The sequence below is a fragment of the Perca flavescens genome, chromosome 21 (genome assembly GCF_004354835.1).
Source record: "Perca flavescens isolate YP-PL-M2 chromosome 21, PFLA_1.0, whole genome shotgun sequence".
Classification (NCBI taxonomy): Eukaryota; Metazoa; Chordata; class Actinopteri; order Perciformes; family Percidae; genus Perca; species Perca flavescens.
Genome location: NC_041351.1, coordinates 12,419,323 through 12,440,352, shown reverse-complemented (window position 1 = coordinate 12,440,352; position 21,030 = coordinate 12,419,323). Strand labels below are relative to the sequence as shown.

The 21,030-nt window shown below is 41.0% G+C and overlaps 1 protein-coding gene across 3 annotated transcripts in view; it reads left to right on the top strand.

Annotated features, from left to right (window-relative positions):
- LOC114547877 (adenosine kinase) overlaps positions 1–21,030 on the top strand; it is a 102,020-nt gene that overhangs the window by 62,252 nt on the left and 18,738 nt on the right. For all 3 annotated transcript variants that reach the window (XM_028567378.1, XM_028567377.1, XM_028567379.1), the window contains one exon: positions 10,143–10,313. In XM_028567378.1, the coding sequence (XP_028423179.1) occupies positions 10,143–10,313 (171 nt within the window). The remainder of the gene's footprint in view (positions 1–10,142; positions 10,314–21,030) is intronic.

The following is a 21,030-nucleotide window of genomic DNA, read 5'->3' as shown; positions in this document are numbered from 1 at the left end:
CCTGTTTTTATGAGCATTTTCAAGTTGGGCATAAAAAGCCCTGAATGGTCGTAATATCACAAGAACATTTTTTTTTGCTTTGCTGAGGTAGAAAAGTTGGTGTATTGGTAAAAGCAAAGTGCAAGAGAGTGCAGTGAAAACAGACAAGGCATCTTAAGGAAATGCGCATTCATTAAAATTTTGTTTTGCTGATTTTCTGGAAAATGTACGCTAAATGTACGCTAAATATGGATGGAAACTTGGAAACTTAAGACTTTTTAGCACTACTCATTCCAACAGAAAACAAATAAAAACGTCAGCAGTTACAAAGACACTTGACTGTGAATAACTTGTAACAAGTGTAACAATACCTGACAAACAAAACCTGATTAATAGTATTTATGCTGCTGTATTAGATTAGTCCAAGAGTAAAATAAGACTGATTCAAACCCGTAGATAAGTATAACATGTCTTCATCAAACAAGTACCTGATGTGTATTAGTCATATTGTCCAACAGAGAGGCAATATTAACCACATTGTGGCTAATACCTCAGAATTATCAAATGCAAGCTGCATGCTAATGCCTCTGATCAATTTTAATTTAACATCTAACATGTTTCTTCACCCTGTAACTTGTGCTTTTGCTTTGGCAGACAACCCTGAGGCCTACCAGCAGCATCTGAATTTTGTGATTTTTATGTTTTGTCTGAAGCTTAAGAAAGACTCATTTTCTGGCTGTGATTATTTATCTTAGCCTGAGATGCTAATCACAAGTGGGAGAAGCTCTTAGTACTCTACACTGCTAATGCTACTTGTGGTTCAAGGGAGGAAATTGTCTGTTTAGCCCAGTGGTGAGCAGTAACTTTCACAATAACTCACAGACAGAACTTAAGTACAGGGACGGTGGCCAACTTTTAATGATATTATCATGAATTCACTTTAAAAAGTTGGAAGCTCCTTCTGTGTCTTTTAGTATTTGCTGTTTTTTTTCTTTTGATCACTAAGATTTTGAAGTCCTTCTGAGTTATTTCCATCAGCTGTGATTAGCCGTGCACAGGTAGGGAAGTACTCTTCACACAGCAGGGAATCTTTAAGGTAATTTCAAGTTTCAGCAGAGACCGACCACAGCAACAAGAGACTCTTTATACAACTTATTCTTGCATTGACGAGACTAGTAAACCTTCTGTTGAGCACTACCTCTTTGTATGTTTACATCAAGAGTGTGCACTCAATATTTCTTCCTCTTGGCCTGAATAAAAACAAAATCAATCGGAGTTGACTCGCAGGATCATCACAGCACCAGGAAGATAAAAACATGTGGAGTGAATAAACAAGCTCTAAAGTTTCCTAGCCTTGACGGTATTTCTTACCAGTTGTCATTTTATACAGCTGTGTCATTTTGTGCATAATTCCATGGTGCATTGGCTTGACTTGATTTGATTTAGGACCTCCACTTTCAAGGAAATTGGGCTTAGGGTATGTAAGTTCACACTTCTTGCCTCCTGGCAATTGATTTTCCTGAGTTTGATTTTAGTGCTGTTGCAAGACCAGTAGTGAGTGTTAGCACCATGTTGTGTCACTGAGGTCCAAACTTTAGTGTGACCTCAGTGTGATGTTGTAATGTAGTATAAGGTACAAATATGAAGGGGAAATGTGTTGATTGTGCTCTAAAACAAGTGATGGATTAATTGACTTGATTGAAAGAAAATCAATTATTTTCATTGTCGTATGTCAAGGTAAAAAAAGGCTTTCAGCTTCTTCAGTGTAAAAATGTCCTGCTTTAAGCTTGTTATATGATTGCAAACAGAATGTGACATGGATGGTAAATTGTATTTTTATTATTATTTAACCAGGAAAGCCTCAATAAGATTAAAAATATATTTTTCAGGAGTGTTCTCATCCAACATAAATCATATGACACAATATATTATGAGATCAGAATTAATGGCTCGATTCATCAATTTTACTCATAAAGGTCACTTTATTAGTATGGAGGAATACTACTCAGTCTACTGTGGCTCTGGTGAAGCTAACCATCAAAGGCTGACAAAAGAAACCTTGAGGATGTCACCAGGGGTTATTTTCTCAGCTTGGGTTTGAAGACTAACTGAAAAGTTCATGTTGGGAGTTTGGAAGTGCAATACTTAATCCCTGGAGTACCCCCACTAAACATAAAGTGTGAAATCATAAATGCTAATAAGAAATCGTACAAAAGATTTCACAATAGAAACAACCTAAAGCAGCACTTTAATGACTCTTGAAAGTATTCATGCATTTTTGGCAAAAAGTGTATTTTTGGTTTGCACTCTTAAAATCTGCTGCAACGTTTTACTCTCTCCACTCATTACAAATGACTATTTTTAATTTTTAATTACTAATTTGATAGATGTTGGTGTTTTCTTCCAATGGCCTTCATATAAGAGTTTCAATTAGGTGATTTTAAAGAGGCATGAATAATTAAAAGTTCTTTTTCTGCCACGTGTTCTCCTATTTAGCTGGTGCGCACACAGTCAGAAGTTATTATTAGACTGAATTGAAGCGGCCTTGTGTCCTCGGCTCTGAGCAGTGGGCACCGAGCTCCTGCATTGAATTTGACAGCCTTCACACAATATTGTGCAAGGGCGCTCCCTTAGCTTCTCATGCTGGTTAAATGTAATATGGCAGATGGATAGTATTTGCAGGGAGAGCGGGGGTCTCACCCTCCCTCTCACTCTTTTTTTTTTTTCGCCGTCTCTTGCCAGTACCTCAGACATTTCAAGGGGGAGAAATATGTATCAAATTAACTCTTAGCAACAGGGCCTCCAAGCTCCCTGCCCTTGTCTTAACAGCAATCAGAGCTTTGTTATTTTAGACTTTCAACCAAAACCAAACTGGATTCAGTGGCTTCAGCAATTACCTGTAATTTTCCAACCTGGTGCGCTAGCTTTCACCGGCGCATTTGCGAACAGTGAAAGATTGTCTCCTCGGTTCCTCATTTTAGTGTTCAAGTTAAGGGCACTAATTCATTTACATCCACAGACTGGCACATTTGGAAATGTTCACTTCCCAGCAGCAGGAATGTCTGCGGAGATTTGGTTTCTGTCTGTGCACAACCTCCAAATCACTGAAACTAGAAACCCCTCTGCAGTGTCGACACTCCGACAGTGAACCTCTACTTTATACATCTGACCCATATATTAATACGTCCTTTCAATCCAGTTCAGAACAGACAACTCTGCAGCCCAACATCTGTTTTCACATTGCAGACTTTTATCCCATTTTTCCATCGACCCCCACAAACTCCCCTTTCCATTCCCCATCCTCTTCTCAAGTCGTGTAAGAAACTACAGGAGCACAACTTGACTCCATAAGTGTATGTGTGCGTTTTTTTTCTTCTGTGAGTCGGAGTGATGTTTCCCCTTCAGAGGTACTGAAGGAGAGAGAACTGCTCACACTAAAATGCTAATTAAGTGCAGTGTGGCAGACAAGGACGCTTGAGAGTGTGTGTGCATTAGCAAATTTTAACTCCCTACAAACCAAACAGTTTGTTCTTGGCTAATCTCCCAATGATAGAGGCAAGAACAACAGTAGGAACCAGAGAGAGTAGAAATATAAACTGGCTTTAGAACATGAAGAGAGAGGGAGAAGCATGGTTTTCTTTTTCATTACTAAGATAATACACTTTTAGGAGAAGAAAGCATCTCTACTGGCAGTGTTTTTTTCCGTTTCATCTTCTTACAGAGGTAACATATGGTATCTGTAAGTTTGTGCTATGCGGTGAATTATTTTGTGGATTAGTATTGGCATTTAAATGCTCTTGGCTTTAAATCTTGTCTGTTTTAGATCTTAAGTACATTCCTTGGCATCCCGCTCTCCCGCTCAGGCTGGCCTCTTCCCCCAGCCAACACATTTTTAAAACTGTAGAGCTTAACAGGAGAGCAAAAGGCAGCCATTTGAAAAGACCCTGAAGCTGATCTCAAATTACTTTTAGAGAGATACAACTTAAATCAAACCAATTCATCCAATGTTGTAATGCCAACAAAACCTTAACCTCCAGTTAGGGTTAAAAACCTTTTTTTTTTTTCTTCTTCAATGCAAGTAGTTTCCTCCATTGCTTTACAAAGTGGAAGCGTCTGAGGTTAATGTAATTACGGTCTCTGATGGTTGTACAAATTGCAGGCTTGTAGTGTGACACACGCTCCCCTCAAGTGCTTTGTGGTCAGCTCTAATGTCTAGTTTTATCCATGCTCATTAAGTCGACCTTGGCCAGGTATGTTTGGTTATCGCCAAGACCTTGTAGCAGCATACCTATATTTCACGTACACCACAAGAGACCTTCGTGACATCGGGGAAAAATATCCGCTAGCTTTAAAATCTGGTAATATTTAAACCAGAGAAAATGTTTTAGAAATAAATACTGCAGCAGTTAGTAAGTGATGTCTCCGCCCAGTTGTTAAATCCAGCATTTGTGGCACATTTATGTTGCCCTAGAGATCCCGGCTGACATGATAGCCCCCTTTCCTCATCTCTAAGCGGCCTTTAAAAGCACTGCCCTCCCTTCTGTTTCCAGTACAGTTGGCCTCCCTCCAGCTCCCTCACCAGAAGTGGATGAATTCCTAGATGTCTGATAAGCTTCACCAGAACATGATTCTTAATGGAAGAGAGAAGAAGAAGAGCCAGATGCTATCAGCGCGGTTGAATTGCCTTGCAGTCAGATCAAACATCCTAAAAGTGCAGGGAATGCTGAATCATGTCTCGAGGTTGTTGCACATTTATCTTCTCTGTTGGTTTAATTGAACTTGTTTCTAAATGAAACCAACTGGCCCTTTCAACGCAAACAAAACATCATAAGCATTGTGAAAATCTCTGTTGCTTTGCTTTGTTGCTTTTTACCCACTCATTTTCCTTTTTGAAAAGAAAAGCCTTAAATGAGCTCTTTTCATCCTTGTAATTTTTTTTCCAGCACTCAAGGCACTTTGTGGCACCATTTATCATTTACCTCTGTTTGTTTGTCCTCTTTCTTTCTCCTGTTTATCGAGCCAGAGACTGACACAGATTCCCCCACCATGTGTGAAGGTCTTGTTTGTCCCTGTGTGTTTGTGTGTAAAACAGCAGGACCTTCAGGATCGAGGAGTAAAATACAGTATATCTCGCAACACTGGCGTAGCATGCCAGAGGTGTCTTGATGGAGATGGAGTCATACTGAGCTAATGAAGCTCCAAACCTCAGCTATCGATCCACCTCGCAATGGTGCTTTACGGAGATAACTGAGGAGGAGAGCAGTGTGTGGCCTCACGTGCGCTCTGATCTGTGTGACATCTAATTCTGTGTAATGAACCCTGTGCACCAGAGAGCATGATGGGGGGCTGTCTATGGTAATGACAGGGATAGCATAGCCTGGGCGGCTTTTAAAAAGCTTTGAAACACTGCTGGTTAGCTCACAGGGCTTTCCTGACAACAAGGAATTTATCACTAGAACAAACACCTGTTTGTAACTCTTAATGCTATTGCTCTCTACAAGCACAACCTATTTCATGCTTGTCCATCCTGGATCAAGGATACCTCCTCTGTTCCCAATTCTATCCTGGTTCAAGTTGTTGTGTAAAAGAAACTTTTCCTTACCTAAATTGAGGGTACAGTCACGTAAGCCCTCCCTCCATTGAAAAAGGATGTGACGTCATAAACTTCAATTTGGGTAATAGATCATTATTAACCCTTGTGTTTTTTTTCAACATTTTTGAAGGCTTTTTTCAAGTTTTTTTTTTTGTTGCTTTTTCCAACGTTTTGTCCTGTTAAATTTTTCTTCTACACATTTTCAGCGCTTATTTCTACGTCCCATATTTTCTGATCTAAAACAAAAATTGAAGGGTTAAGCAGCGAGACACAGACTGTGAACAGTGTATCAGAGTGGTTTGTAGTCTAGTAGTGTGACATTGTACTAAACTGGGTGAAGGTAGCTAGAGTAATGTGTTTCTGTTAACCAACAGAGGCCAAGAGTTAAACAAAGTTTAACTACAAACCATGAGTCTGCACCAAAACGGGGAACACATCATGAATTTGTCAGTTTCATTGACTTCAGTTGAAGTGAATGGGGAGGCTGGGGTTATTGAAGCGGTAGTAATATCATTCTGAACACAGTTTTAAACCTGCATTCACTTTTTTTTTTTTTTTTTTTAACTTGGAAGCAACGCAACAAGCTGTTAACACAAAACTGCCATATTATAAAGTGGTTATGGCAAACATAGCAGAAAATTTCCTATTTACACATATACAACAGTAGTGTTAAGTTGGAATTGTGTTTCTGGCCACTTGCGAAAGAAGTCCAATATTCACTTTCCTTTTTAGTTTTTGGTTTGGTCCTCAAGTCCTCATCAATCCGCGAGGGAAATATCTGGCTCTTTAGTTGCTAAATGCTTTACAATGTTCACCAGCGAGTTGCTAACTTTGTCTGTCTGCTGTTGGGTGCTGGGCAGGTAGTGTACATTGGGATTATCAGAGTTTACTGAAAACAGCTGCCTCCTCCGTCTGGAAAGAACTCTGATGAGAGGCTAAACCAAAACAGCAAAGTTTTAGATGAAAGCCACTAAAAAGCTACACTAAGCTGAGCTCTACTGCACTACTCAGTACTCTATTGGACAGTTATTAACTCGTCAGTTACTTACTATTCATATTTGTACTATCTGTACAATCATACTATTTAACAATCCTCTGTACTTATACCACGTTACTTGCACTATTCATATTCGCTCTATCACAAAACCTCTATCTGTTTAACTATGTTCTATACATATATCATCCAACTGTACATTTGTTGATGTTCATACTTTACATACCTCACATTTGCAATCCCTACTGTCTATATTTTAATATATTCACTGCATTACTTACTCCTGCACTTTCTGTATATACAGTGTGTATATCTATATATATATCACGATATGCTTGCACTCTGGTTAGATGCTAACTGCATTAGCTCTGTATTTATACTCTGCTTAATGGCAATAAAGAAAATGTAATCTTGAATAACTGAAGAGCCAGGTGATACTTATCTGGGGTGTTATCACTACGAGTGACCTTTTTGACATTATACAGTAATTTCATCAATTTTTCATATAAAATATTAAGAGCAGCTCTAAGGATGGAGGGTCTTTATATTGCAAAAACCCTCTGTGAGAAACTTGTGATTTCTGGCTGTATAAATAAACCTGACTTAAGATCTGGGGATTTGATTAAATTTAGTATGATTGCAGGAGCCATAATTACTCTTTTCACTAAAGTGGTGATGGTTTAAATTTGCTCCATCATTTCTGAGTACTAGGAAGTGTCAAACAAAACCTTCATGACACAGTACTTTGAACACTCCCCCTTATCCCTGCAGAATTAAAATAGACCTGAAAAAAAGAAAGAAGATTTTCCTTTTCCATGACCACCTCTGCTGCCGGTGCAAATGAAAATGCCCTTCCCAAAATAGATCATTTTTACCCTTCAGATGTCCACTTTTATTTTAAGCCTGGTGACACCATGCCATCCATCACACCCAGCTTTTCAGATGTGAACAGCCCCAGGGAAAACACTGATACAATGCAGGGGAAAGTGTGATAGCGTGCTGCAGCTGTGTAGTTTGTGCCTCTATGGTTAGATTACCACTAATTTCATCTCAGAGTAGCATTTAGACATTTTCTTTGTGTAAGTAAAGTGGAAGTCATTCCTCTTTTTAGGGTAAACATTGAAAATGGATGCCCTGGTTTCCAACTCTTCCCTCAAATTACCACTTGACATGGCCAAACATCGCGCCGCATTATTGTCTGCCAGGAAAATGCCTTTCTGAATGCTTTATTGAATGTTTTGGCTGGGTGGAAATTGTACGAAGTGTACCCAGTGCTTTGATCATCTTGACCTGGAAATGTGATAGTCACCCCACTTCACAGGGCTCCCTGACACCTGGGAAACTGGATCTGGTACTCTTGATACATGATCTGCACCACAGCACTAAAGACTAAACTTCTCCTGTTTCGTAGTCGGCGGAGACTACTGATGGGAACTGGAATTTCACATGGCTTAGACTGAGGCTTTTTATTTTTTCTCCCACAAGCCACTGGAGTCACAACATTTGGAGCCTGGTGGAAAAAATGGCCTGTATGATTTTTATGAACAGGATTCCTGCAGCATTACTTTTACTTCAAACACAGACATTCACAAAAAGGTTTTTATATATAGATGGATTTTAAATTTTTTGTGGATTTTTTGACACATGTTTTGAAGCTACATATAAATGTGTATATTGAAAGACAGATATAGACTTCAGAATCTTTGAGTTATTAATTAGATGTTTGTCATTCATTGGTGGGTTAGTTTTCAGGGTGTCCCACAGTGTTTTGTAGCGGAGGTGCGCCTAACATCATAGATTAATACACTTTATCTAAATATAACTAAAAGCTCTAGGGAAAAGCTGCAGAAGCGCTATTTAACACAGCAAATACTATATATTTAATGGGTGTGACAATTTTAGGACAGTTTAGGCCTGCTCACAAGACGAGGTGTGACAGGATGTGGTTGGCCTAACAACTTCCTGGGAGACACCCAGATTTGTACTGATGTTGAGTTTGAAAGATTATTGTATTATTTCAATGTTTTTGTCTCTTGGTTTATTTTAGCATTTTTTTTTTTTTAAATATTCTCACTGTAAATGCATTGCATCAAATCAAAATGAACTTGAGTGCTCAAATAAGAGTAAAGTGTTAGAGTTTCTTTTTTTGTAGTACATGAATATAATTTGTTCTGAAGTCAGTTTATGTATTACAGTTCTGAGCTATTTAATGTGATTGCACTGGCAGTGGTAGTGAGGCCAGAAGTAAATTACACAGAGCCAGTGTGTGATTAGAGAAGCTGTGGCATTGCTTTTAAAGTTCACCACCGCTCAGGATATTTGATTGAGCCGCCGGCCTTTGATCAGTGTTAACATTACGGTAACCATGACAGTTTATTTTCAACTACCAAAAAAAGACCATTTGTGTCAGAAAACAATCTCCCCTTCCTCTGACACGTTGGCACGGTGCAAAAGAAAAATGTCAGGGTCAGTGATGGGCCATTAGCTCAGAGTGAGTTCCTTTGTGCTCCCAAATCTATTGAAAACACCTTTTTAGTCTTCAACAGATGGTACCGTGACACAGCAACCACAGACGCTGACCTGGGCCTTAACTTTAAGACTTTTTCTCAAAAAAAAAAAAAACAGGTCATTCGGCAACGCAGAGGGATGAGAATTTCTCCCAAGAGAGTGAATGACACCATGAATGTGTAATAAAGAACTCACCTGCTTAGCATGGCTGTATTGTAATGCCTTGTACATTTGAGTGACTACACGGTCACCCTCTATTCATCTGTATTATACTCTTTTTTCTTTTTCATGGAGGTCGCTCCTCTGTTACTGCAAATGTCATCGTGCTTTAATGAGAACTGCACTGTAGCACACAATGGAAGCTTTTCAGCCAGATTAAATGTATCACTGTGCTGAAACTTTCCTTTCCTCTCTCCCCTCTTTTGCCCCTATTGTGACACAGTGGTTTTACAGAGCAGCTTGTTGCTGAAAAACAAGGTTAAGAAGATCAGTATCAAAGGAGGAGTGTTTTTGTGTGGCTTGCAGGAGAGTCTCGCTTCAGGTTTCCAGCTGAAACACAAAGGTGTTTTCTTACCTGATTTGTATTCATTCACACAATGAGTGGACTTGCCTCTCTTGTTTCCAAGTAAGGAGAGTCCAGACGAGACTTTTGTTCGCCCTATCATTGGATATGTGCAGGTTGCTTCCTCCAGTACGAGCCTTGGAGCCCAGCCACAGGCTTTGTCCTGGATGGATTTTTTCCTGCCCTTTTTTCTCTTCTTTGTTGCTCTGTGTATGCTCTAAGAAACCGTTTCAAATAAATGTTTGAGTACTACCGCTACCCCCCACCCTCCCCCCCTTTGGCTCCTGTGTTATTTCGATAATACTAAGCCATGTCACCCTACAATTGCCTTGTTAGGATCCAAAACCCACAAATTAGCAGTTTAAAGGGTTTCAGTCCATGTTGTGCTGTCAAAACGCATAATGCTGCCTGTACAGTGGCACTGTACACATGCATTTGTTTGATCCAGTTGAGGTCAGTCAAACTGCGGAAAACATTATGTAAGTAAATATTCTTCTTGTTTTCAGGGTTTTTTCCTGACTGTGTCCCCCGAGTCCATCCTGAAGGTGGCAAAGCACGCTTCAGATAACAACAAAATCTTCTGCATGAACCTCTCGGCACCTTTCATCAGCCAGTTCTTTAAAGAGCCCTTGATGAAGGTCATGCCTTACGTCGACATCTTGTTTGGCAACGAGACGGTAAGTGAAATGAGACCTCTTTAGGACAGATATTCTCTTTGACAGCACGTTGTTTTGATTAAGATTGATACGTTATGTGTGCATGCTATGTTTATTTCCACAAAGGCGGAAGTCATGTTGGTCTGTTTTGTTTTTGGGTTATTTCATAGGATGTCTTGTTTGTGTTGTGTGCTTGAATGATCGGCCACAAATGTTAGTATGCTAACATGCTAAACTTAGAGGGTGAACATGGTTAACATGCTAGACATCTGCATGTTAACATGGTCATTGTGAGCATGTTAGCATGCTGACATTAGCATTTAGCTAAAAGCCTTACTGCTCATACAGTAAGTACAGCCTCACAGAGCTCCTAGCATGGGCTGTCAACTCTGGAGTCTTATTTTTATCACGACTCATACAAATTTCAATCAATCTTCACCAAATGTAGTAACATTTTTTAAATACCTTACCTCGACTCTTACCTATAATTTTCCAAATTATTGTAATTATAGTCTTGAACAACAAAATCCCAGTTCAGACCAAAGTTCACGACTAGACAAAACCGTTTTAGGCCGTTGCAGGGAAAAGTTGCAGCGCTCTGAACTGTCCCATCTCAGCCAGACTCAGCTTGTCAAGTTGCCATTGGCTGGTTTTAAAACGTCGGGGACGTCACCTGTATCAACAGCCAATCAGCTCATAGCAGGGTCCGCTGGTCAAGTCAGTTACAAATACGCCTGGCAAACTCTATTCCTTTTAAGGATTTGGGTTATTCTGAGTCACTCACTAAACTGATCCGGGTTGTGCAAGTCACTTGAGTCAGTATTGCTAAATCGCCAAGGAAACTCAGTCCTACTGCGAGCTTGCAATGTTTCGGACTGTCTGCTCGACCTAATTGCATTTTAACATACTACATTTATACACCAAACCTACAGTAGGCCTAGGCTACGTGGAGAACATTGTATGTTATTTCAGAAGTGAAAGAATTGCTTTTGTTGTGGATTTGCTTTTCACCCTGACTCAAGGAGAGACTTCACTGTTTCGCGCAATTGACTGACTCACTCAAGGACTCATGAGTCATCATGACTCATGAGTCCGTCTCATGAGTCATCATGACTCATGAGTCCTTGAGTGAGTCCCATGGTCTGCGGGTCGGGAAGTTCCAACCTGTCTCGGACTGTCTCTCTGCTCACTCAGTCGTTTGAGTTAACTTGTGGAGTTGTGGTTGCTTACGAAATTGTAAGTTATAAAGCTTTTGGCAGCTAAGATGGCCAGGACTAGTAGTAGCTAATGTTGCAAGACGTGTGTGTGGCGCTGTTATCATTTTAGATTGAATTGTAGTAGGACTGATCCGAGTTGATACTAGAGACTCGCAACTCATGAGTTAATTTAAAGACGCGGGTGAAAGATCCGAGTGAGTCACGACTCAAACAGGTTTAGTTACAAACTGTCAACTGTTAGAAATGGCAGAGTTTTGGACGGCTGCTCATTGAGCGCCTGCGAGTGCGGTATGTGGTCAAGCGAGCTAGAGAGGGAATGAAGATTGGGAACGGAGCAGAGATTCAGAGAAATAAAATGTTATTTTTGCCATTTCATCATTACTAGAAATGCAACTGTAGCAAGTATCTCACTATCACTATCCTCATTCATATTTCAAGACGCTACAAATTATATCCAACTACAAAAAAGCCTGGTAAGTCGGAAGTTAGAACGGTATTACAGAGAGTCAATGCTATTGAGATGATACACTGTCTTGTCTTGTCGCATTGGTGTAGACTTGCAGGTTTTACAATATTGCAGACCGGCACAGCAAATAACTGCAAGTTTGAAGTTTTTTTTTGCAATAATAATAATATAATAATAGTAATAATACGTGTTGTTTTATGAACTTCATCCATATTCCAAGTTAGAATTAAGATCAAACCTGCCTGATTCAAATTAAATACTTCTGAATATTTTCCATTATTAATACAACAAATTCAAAGGATTGTGCAGTCTTGGTGGAGGTATGTGCTCTCTGAGTACTTTATAGTTCATAGCCTCTCACCTCGTTTAAAGCAAAATCAAAATGTCATGTCCACTGTTTCATTCCACTCATTGCTCTCATTTCTCCTCAGTGCCCATTTAACTTCTCACTTATCACTGCCCCATAAAGAGATGAATAAGAATTAGCCCGGCAATCATTCATCTCAATCGCGTCACCATTTCATGCCGGTTGATCTATTGATTTTTCTCGCCTCTGTGGAAGTGAGTAGCTGGTTGGAGGTCAAGCTGTGGTCACAGACCGTGGTGCTGCTGGAAAGTATCCTCTAACAGGCCAGCTGAGCTTGACTCTGAGGCACCGCCTGGACAAACTGCACCTTCGGGGGGCGGGGAGTGGATGATCACTGGACTGAACTCGCCTCCCCACTGCTAAAGCTACTAAAGAGAGCCCTGTCTTCGGGTTAGAGATGGGGTCCACAGAGCAGGACACAACTGGAAGAAGCTGCTCAGCATTTGAAGATTTATTGCTGTTGCTGACTACAGCTTTTTCCTCTTTTCTATCCTCTCCTAACATAAGACCTCCCTTTTACATATGCACATCTCTTTCGCTCCCTAATTGCTGTGAGGAACGATTCTGTCTCCTAAACCACGGTGTACATTTTGCAAGCGTTACGTATTTTCGGGTGGGTGGTACTGTAACTGTTTGTTTAAGAAGTTTGCTTCTTAAGCAAACACCTCCAGTCATTACAGTTTAATGACTCTGGATAATTGCAATGTATGTTTGTTGAAGGAGATCTTTTGGAGTCTTTGTTGGGGCATGCTCTCCGGAATTGAACCCGGCTAGGTCCGCCAAAATAAGAGATTCAGTGGGAAACAGAGCAGATATTCACTGCTCAGCTGCCTCAAGCAGTGAGGTCTTCCAGGGTCTATATAGGACTAATGTCTGTCCAGAGTGTTTTGACTCCTTTTGGCCTTCCTCTGTGTTGGCTGCTGGGAGGAGGGAGCGGGGAATGACTGCTCATACAGTCGAGCCCTAGACCTCCCATTGTGCACAAGCCAGACAAGGTTGGCGGTCATGCAGTGGTGCATGGTGAGTGACAGGCAACAGGGCTGCCCCCGCCCACGCCCCCTCCAGGCCCCCTGGCCCTCCTCTCACCCCAACTTCCACCCCCCAAAGTGATGGATCAGCCTCAGCCCGCGTTGCTTTCATAACAAGTCAGTGACAGTCAGGATCATGCAGACTGACTCCTATAGCCTTGCAGAATGTGCCATAAGGGAAGGCTAATGTGTCTGCCTGTCTCTGCCTTCTTCTTCCACTCTTACTGAGTCACGATACACAGCAACACACACTTGGGGAAATATGTTAAAAGCAGCTGTAAGATCTCATGTTTTGAAAGTGACTAATATAATAATTTTGAGGAAGATTGAAGTTTTTGAAAATTGAGTGCTGCATTTATTTGTCATGACTGGGATCTTATTTCAGTCTTGTCAGATCACAATTCCCTTTTGATCAAAACTCTAAAACAGTCGTGCAACAACACCACAGACTCCAAAAAATGTCAATAGCCTCTGTTTCTTCCCTTGTTTTTGCCTGTTTCAAATGTTGAAATGTGTCTGTGTTTCTGACTGAGTCTACCCTTGGTAATTCTGCTGTAACTCGATCCTGCTGGTACTTGTTTGAAACCTGGCATCAGCAGGCCCTGCCTGGCCTATCGGCAGCCTCATACTTATATAACAGTCTCCCATCCATCCTGTAATTACTGCCTTTTTGGGGCATAGTGTAGTGTCTGTACCTTCACTGGTGGGGGGGTGGAGAGGCTAGCGACGGCGTTTCTGCGCTGCTAGGGCCTGAAATGGTGCCGACAGAGGCACATAGACATCAGACACTACTCCACTTAATTGGCAAACATGTCGTGTGATAACCTGGGAACAGCACAGGCCTAATTGAGTCCTCCTGTGCTGTCCTCCTCTGACTACCTGACATGGAACCCAGGGCATTACATTTCCCTCCATTTAATGGCTGTAGTTAATTAGGCCCGAATGAGGGAATCATTACCGCTGGAAAAAACACATGCCAGTGGTTTCGCCGATAAAATTAGCCACAATTTGCTTTTGCTATTTGAGCATAAGAGATAAACCACACAATGGGGGGGAAGAATTGTACCATTACTGGCGGATTTGTATTGTGGAATTTTAGACATATCATAGACAAATGGAATGATTAATCAAGACTGAATTAATCACCCTGACTGATGTTTTTTAAGCCAGGATTCATGGCTTTCTCAATTTAGAGCATTTCATGTGCTTGGGCTCTTTTTTTTTCTTTTTTTTTATCAGCGCAAATGGTTTAAAAATATGCTTCCTTAAAACGGTACCACAGATGACGAGCTTAGTTTTTTTGCCCCACAGCCAATACCCAACAACCTCCTCACTCCCTGCCATTAACATTATATCCCACCCCCATACAGGAGCCCCCCATGCCTTCCATTGCTGTCCAATGCGTTCTGCAGCTCCACACTCAGAGGGAGCTTATTTTTATGGGTCCCAGCCCCGTCTTCCAAACGAGAGACAGCCATTGTAATTGAATACTCAATAGGTGAGCCATTTAACAAAAGTGGAAATGGCATTCGGCTCTGTATTAATGTGCTTTGCTGAGGCAAAAGGAGCCATCATCATTTCAATGTTCAAGCTGTTTTAAAAGAGCATTTAGCCTGCCATCTCTCCAGGCCATGAGAGCAAAATGACACGTATTTCTTCCTCCTCCTGTACTTTGTGTAAATTTTCCTCGCCTAATATTTTGTATGGTTATCTCTCTTATTTTCCCATCCATCCCTCAGCACCTCTCCCTGATCTAGGTGGAGGGATACAAGCAGCTCTACAGAAGGTTATTGTCATAAAAAGACCCTCAGGCGTTTTGGCTCTCAGCCCTATTTTTCTCCATCTGCATGCAGTGTGTGTGGGGTGGTGGGAGCTCTAATGATTTTTCCAGGACAGGCTGAAGTGTGTGTGTGTGTGTGTGTGTGTGTGTGTGTGTGTGTGTGTCACTGTGTGTGTGTGTGTGTCACTGTGTGTATGGGAAAAAAAGGCAGAGAGGGGAGATACATGGACACTATAGCATAATTTCTTAACATCTCTCCAGATTCGTCATTTGGCTTTGTTTGTTTGATAGACTGCTTGGAAGCCTTATCTCTGTGGCTAGGCCTGTGGTTGTTTATCACCTCGGTGACGTGAGCAGGACCGTGGAAGTACGTGCTCTCTGCTGTCAGTATGTGTGGGTGATGGCAAGTTCACTAAAGGCCGCTTAGGGGTGTTCTCACAAAAAGAATGGGAGAAAACATTTCCCCTTGACAGCTCACCTACAGCGGACTCAAGATACTTCTTAACAGTAGCTTGAGGAAAATATCCTGTCTCACCGCCTAAAACAAAGAGATGTGAGAACCAGATTAGCGTATTATCGAAACAGCTTTTCTTTTAGGCTCTTCTCTCTCTCCTCCTGTCAGAGCTGTCTGCAGAGAACGGGATAGAACATGAGACATTAACCTCCATGTGTTTATTCACAAGGCCCCACAGGCCAACTGGGAGGATGAACACAGAACCATCTCTAAAGCTGGCGAAGCGGAACAATCACAATGTGTCATTGGAGGAAAAGACATGAAGTATTAGTTGTTGCTCTCCTTTGTGTCTTTCACAACTTAATTTTAATTGAATGTGCTATTTCTGTGATGAGTCACGTGCCTTCCGCTCAGCGCCAAAGTACATTGACCTTCAGTATGGCGTACAGTCAGTGAGTTGTATGATGAGTCATAGCGCACATCAGCTGTGATGATTTTATAAATGCAGAAGCTGCCGTGTTTTATTCATTTTCATGTTTTGCTGAATGCTAGATCAGTGGTTCCCAATCCTGGTACCAGGACCCCCCAAGATGCAAGATGCTAAAAATAAGAAAGATTTAGCTACATAACTATTTTTCCGACTATTGTTTAATCTCTTATTAGTTGAACTGCTCGCAACTCATAGACAACTGGTGACAAGGTGTTGCAAATACACATTGCTTGGCTTTAAAGCGAGACTACTTCAATTTAGCTGACGTTGAATTTCCAAGTTTGTCTTGAGTCAGTTGCTTTAATTACATCACTGGTTCCCCAGCGGCTGAGCCAGTGGTCACAGTCCACACAAATACCTCATAGACCCACTTAATACCCATTCGGCTCATTTCAATTGATCCATTCTGCCTATGAGTGAATAAAACCCATCCCCTTCTTACGGTGCAGAACCTATGCTAACCACTGTGCTGGCCTTAAATTTCACTTCACAAAAAAGGGAACTATTACTTCTTAGCCTGGGTAAACCCTGACGAACTTCCGGCCAATTTGAGATTTGCTCTGCAGGTCAGTCTGGCGAAGAGCCATTCAAACCCATTTCCAATGTCCTCAAAATTGAGGCACCAATCACAACCGCTGAGGCGGGCTTAACACCAATCACAACCGTTGAGGCGGGCTTTACGCAACGAGGATAGCGCAGCGACGGCGAGCAGCTTTTTGTTTACATTCAACATGACGGCTACCGAAGCCGTGCTTCACCAAGACCAGGGACCGGCAGGTCAGTCTGACATATGCCGATTTTATACCGGTCAATGCTATAATTAACTGACAACATAAGTTATACGAGTTACAGTTCTCAAGGGCGACGACAAGACACACGGACAGAGACACAGTCTCTTTTTCCTTTCTCTCAACTTCTCCGCCATGTGTGGTGTGAAGTGCGTGTCCGCGCTATTCTTGCACATGTAGGGAGCCTCGTGAATTAACCTGCAACATATCAGCTGTTTGGAAATTCTTCAGCGTGTGTGCAAAAGATAACAAGTTAGCAATATGCAACACCTGCAAGGAGAAAGTAGGGCGTGGAGGGACCACACCAAAAACCAATATCACATTTATTTTGTTGGATGTGAAAAGCGTCACCCGTATCGTTGCTCTGATTGGTTGAAGGACTATCCAATGAGCCCAGAGGCATTTGAGGGGCGTCCGTTGGTGACGCCCCTTTGGAAATGAACTGTCAATGAACCTTTCCCAGACCCACTCTCAGTTACAGCTGACAAGGGTCTGGTGTTAACCAGGCTAATTACTTCTACTAAAATTAAAAAACGTACAGGGTCTAAAATCTCTTTCAAATAAGAAACATTGCAGCCAGAGAGTTCAATTTAACAACACTAAAAGAATTGCAATAGCAGTTACAAACAATTCACCTTATTCAGGCTACCAAAAAAAAAAAAAAAAAATAAATATATATATATATATATATATATATATATATATATATATATATATATATATATATATATATATTTATTTATTTATTTCTTTTTTTTTTTTCTTAAAATATTACTTTACAGCATAACATGTAAACTAGTCTGGCTCAACAGGTGTACATTGCTGGGATAAAGCCTGACCGTCTCCCGGATGTTTCTCCCCTCTCACTATCGAGGATTAGCGCCGCTCAGGACAGTTGTGATTGGTTTAAAGAAATGCAAACAAGCCAGAGCGTTTTTTTCCCACTATTCCAGAATAGATAGGCGGTGTAGCCAGACCATACTGCAGCGCTGATGAGATAGGTCTGGCATTGTGAGACTACACGTAAACAGGCCTGATGACAAGAACAGGGCAACACAACAGCTGCTTTGCTGGAAATGTTTTAAAAAAAAAATATTCAGAAGTTGACCTACATTCTCGCGAGTCGTGAACCACTCAGAATGGACCTGTGGTCCACCTTGGGAACCACTGAATTACATCATCATTAGGCAATCTGACTGAGAGCAAGTAGAAGAAGCCCCCAGGAGCAGCAATTGTCTGTGCAGCAATTGTGGCATAGTGGCAACAATCAGAGGTGCAAGTCACATAACGTCCACTGGACCAAAAGTGTCACTAAAATGATTAATAAATTTTTCTGAGCATCACAAACAGTCCAAAATGGCTATTTGTATTCAAAATCACAATTTTTGCTATTATGTTTCTAGAAGAGGTGTATCAGTGAATTATTTTTCTACAAGTCATTTGTGCCAGACCCTGCAGGTTCAGCCAGAGAATGACTCTAATGCTTATGCATTAATGCTTATGCATTAGAGGAAGCATGAAAACCTGTTTTCGTTTATGTGCCCAGTGAGCAGCTTTCATTGGAGTGAATAGGTCGCCACCTTGGAACACTTTATCCAGTCATCCATGCCACCAGCAGCAAACAAATGGCATGACTCCTGCTGAGATGTTTTAATGTTGTGATAAATCAATTGAAATGTTTGAGTTGCTAAAATGTAATCTAATAGTAGCACAAGTAGTAAATAATCAACAAACTGACTTACTAATACCAGTTATGCATCAATATCTACCTAATATTTGCTATTACATACTGTAGCATTAGCAGCTATAAGCTATTGGTCTTCCCAAGTGAGGCTGGAGTAGCAAAAGTGCATTAAATAGAACATAGTGCATAGTATAATAGTGCATTTTTTTGCTTTTAACTCAACTTTTCATTTGTAAGAGGAAGATTATTACTTCTTTCAAGGGCCACAAGCCAAAAAGGTTCTGAACCACAACTCGATCAAGTGAAGTGAATGTCGCTACAAGATACTGCAACTGCTACAATTAAACCCATCAGCCTTTTCCTGTGTGTATAGAGGCAGGATTTCTCCAAGATTTCTCTGTTTTTCCTGGCCTGTCTGTTTGCGAGTAATGGTACTTTGGGAGCCAGCATGGCTCCACCAGAGGAGTCCGACTAACCACTGTAATTGTGCTTTGCTGAAGCCGCCTTCCCCAACCCTGGGATTGAACCATGAAATATTTGAAAATGCCGGGGTTAAAAGAGGGGGGTCTTTGGCAGTGCAACGTGAAATGTGAGACCATAGAGCATCTTTAACAGTCGGGCAGCCAGGGCACACGGTAGAGTCCTCTGAAGGAGAATAATTATGGATGTAATAGGAGATATTGTGCTGGGAGCAGATCATCACAGTGCCCACGTTCTGCTGGAACGGAGGCCAGTGTATTTCTGTCACAGCAGGAGAGAGTGCAGGATATCTGCTTGTTGCTGGAGGGACTCGCAGAAGTTTGCCAGTGGGCTTCCCAGATAGCCTTACAACCCTCATACACCCCCCACCCCCCCACCCTTTATCCACACAGAGTTGGCGGGAGGACTGACCTTTGTCTGCTCATGATTGTATTCCCACAGTCCAGGCTATACAGTCATGTTTTCCAGTGTCATTTGGAAGACTCCCCCTATTCTCCTCATGGTTAGAAAACTCTGGATGAGAAAATGACAGAGACATAATCAACGAGCATAATATACCCACCCGTAATAAGAAATTAATTTGCCTCATGCCATGGATAATAAAACCTATGGGCTTATTATAGAAATGCTGCTTAGCTCAATCTCCCCCTTGCTCCCACTTGAACTGAATGAAATGATGTTTTTTTTTCTGATTTATTGTGGCTTTTTAGATTGCATCATGCCAGCATTCCCTTCTAGAAGAGCCATGGGGTAATTTCGCTCTCCCTGCAACATCTATTGCATGTTAGCTGTGTGCATAAATATGAAATGATTTAGCCTCCTTGTTGAAGGGCCCCTGCCCTCCATGCAGCTTTTCATCTGGCAAATGGCCATCTTATGCCACATCAACACGTTGGACATCGTCTAAATTTTTGTATGGCCAATTTATTCAGACAAAGCTCTCATGTCCCTTGTGCACACAAACGGTTTGAATTATTCTCAGAGCTTGTTTTCCTTCCTGGGTTTTTTATTGTCTGAAGCATGCAAGTCCCTCCTGAGCATATCTTTGTTTCTCATTAGGGGGTAAATAGAGCAGGCCAAATGCTCATATGTTTATTATACACAGGAGGGCATGGTCACTGTTCTCAATAGTTGACTGCAGAAAAAAAAAGCAGGTTGCTTTCTTGACCTTTTGTTTGCAGCGCCTGCAAACAAATGTCTGTTGAATTTACTGGATAATAAGCTGCAGGAAAACTGATGGACTGCGATGAAGTTGGGTTCAACCTCATCAAAAAGTTTTATAGCAGACTTTTCAACAAAGACTTTTTATCCATAAGCGTATAATCATTATTACCATTCTAGAGGTCATTATATGAAGCAAAATTTACACACAATAAACCATCTGCAAAGATATCAAATATGCATGCAAAACGGAGATAAACTAAGAGAATAACCATATTGGATGACACAAACATGACAGTAAAATTGCACAATGATACAAGCAAGTAAAAGCAATGAAAAACTAAGTTGGATCTTGTATTTCTCTATAATACTAAATATTTGTGATTAAATAAGCAACAATCAAACGTATAGTTTGAAAGAACATATTTTAGTTACAAATTAATAGTAGTTAAAACTCAAAAGGTTACCTAATCTGGGTCATCAGGACTGTGTGGGTGTGTGAACATGAGCAAGCAACAAAGTGTTGTGGATTTTTATATTTTTACTTTCTGATTGGTGCATGCAAAAACCCCAAACCTTTTTTTTTCTTATAACCAGAGAGAAGAGCACAGGCTAAACACAAATACAAATTTTTGATGTGAAACAACCAGCGTTGTGATCACTTTGGCAGATAATGTGGGTTTGTGCAGGTTTATAACTAGAGGCAATTCAGAGAACTTAAACACAACTAACGTTAACAAATCCCTAGTCTATATCCACGAGGTTCCACTTCTGGGATTGCTCCAGTGCCGCAGGAAATTCCGCCGATGTCCGTTTCTTTCCG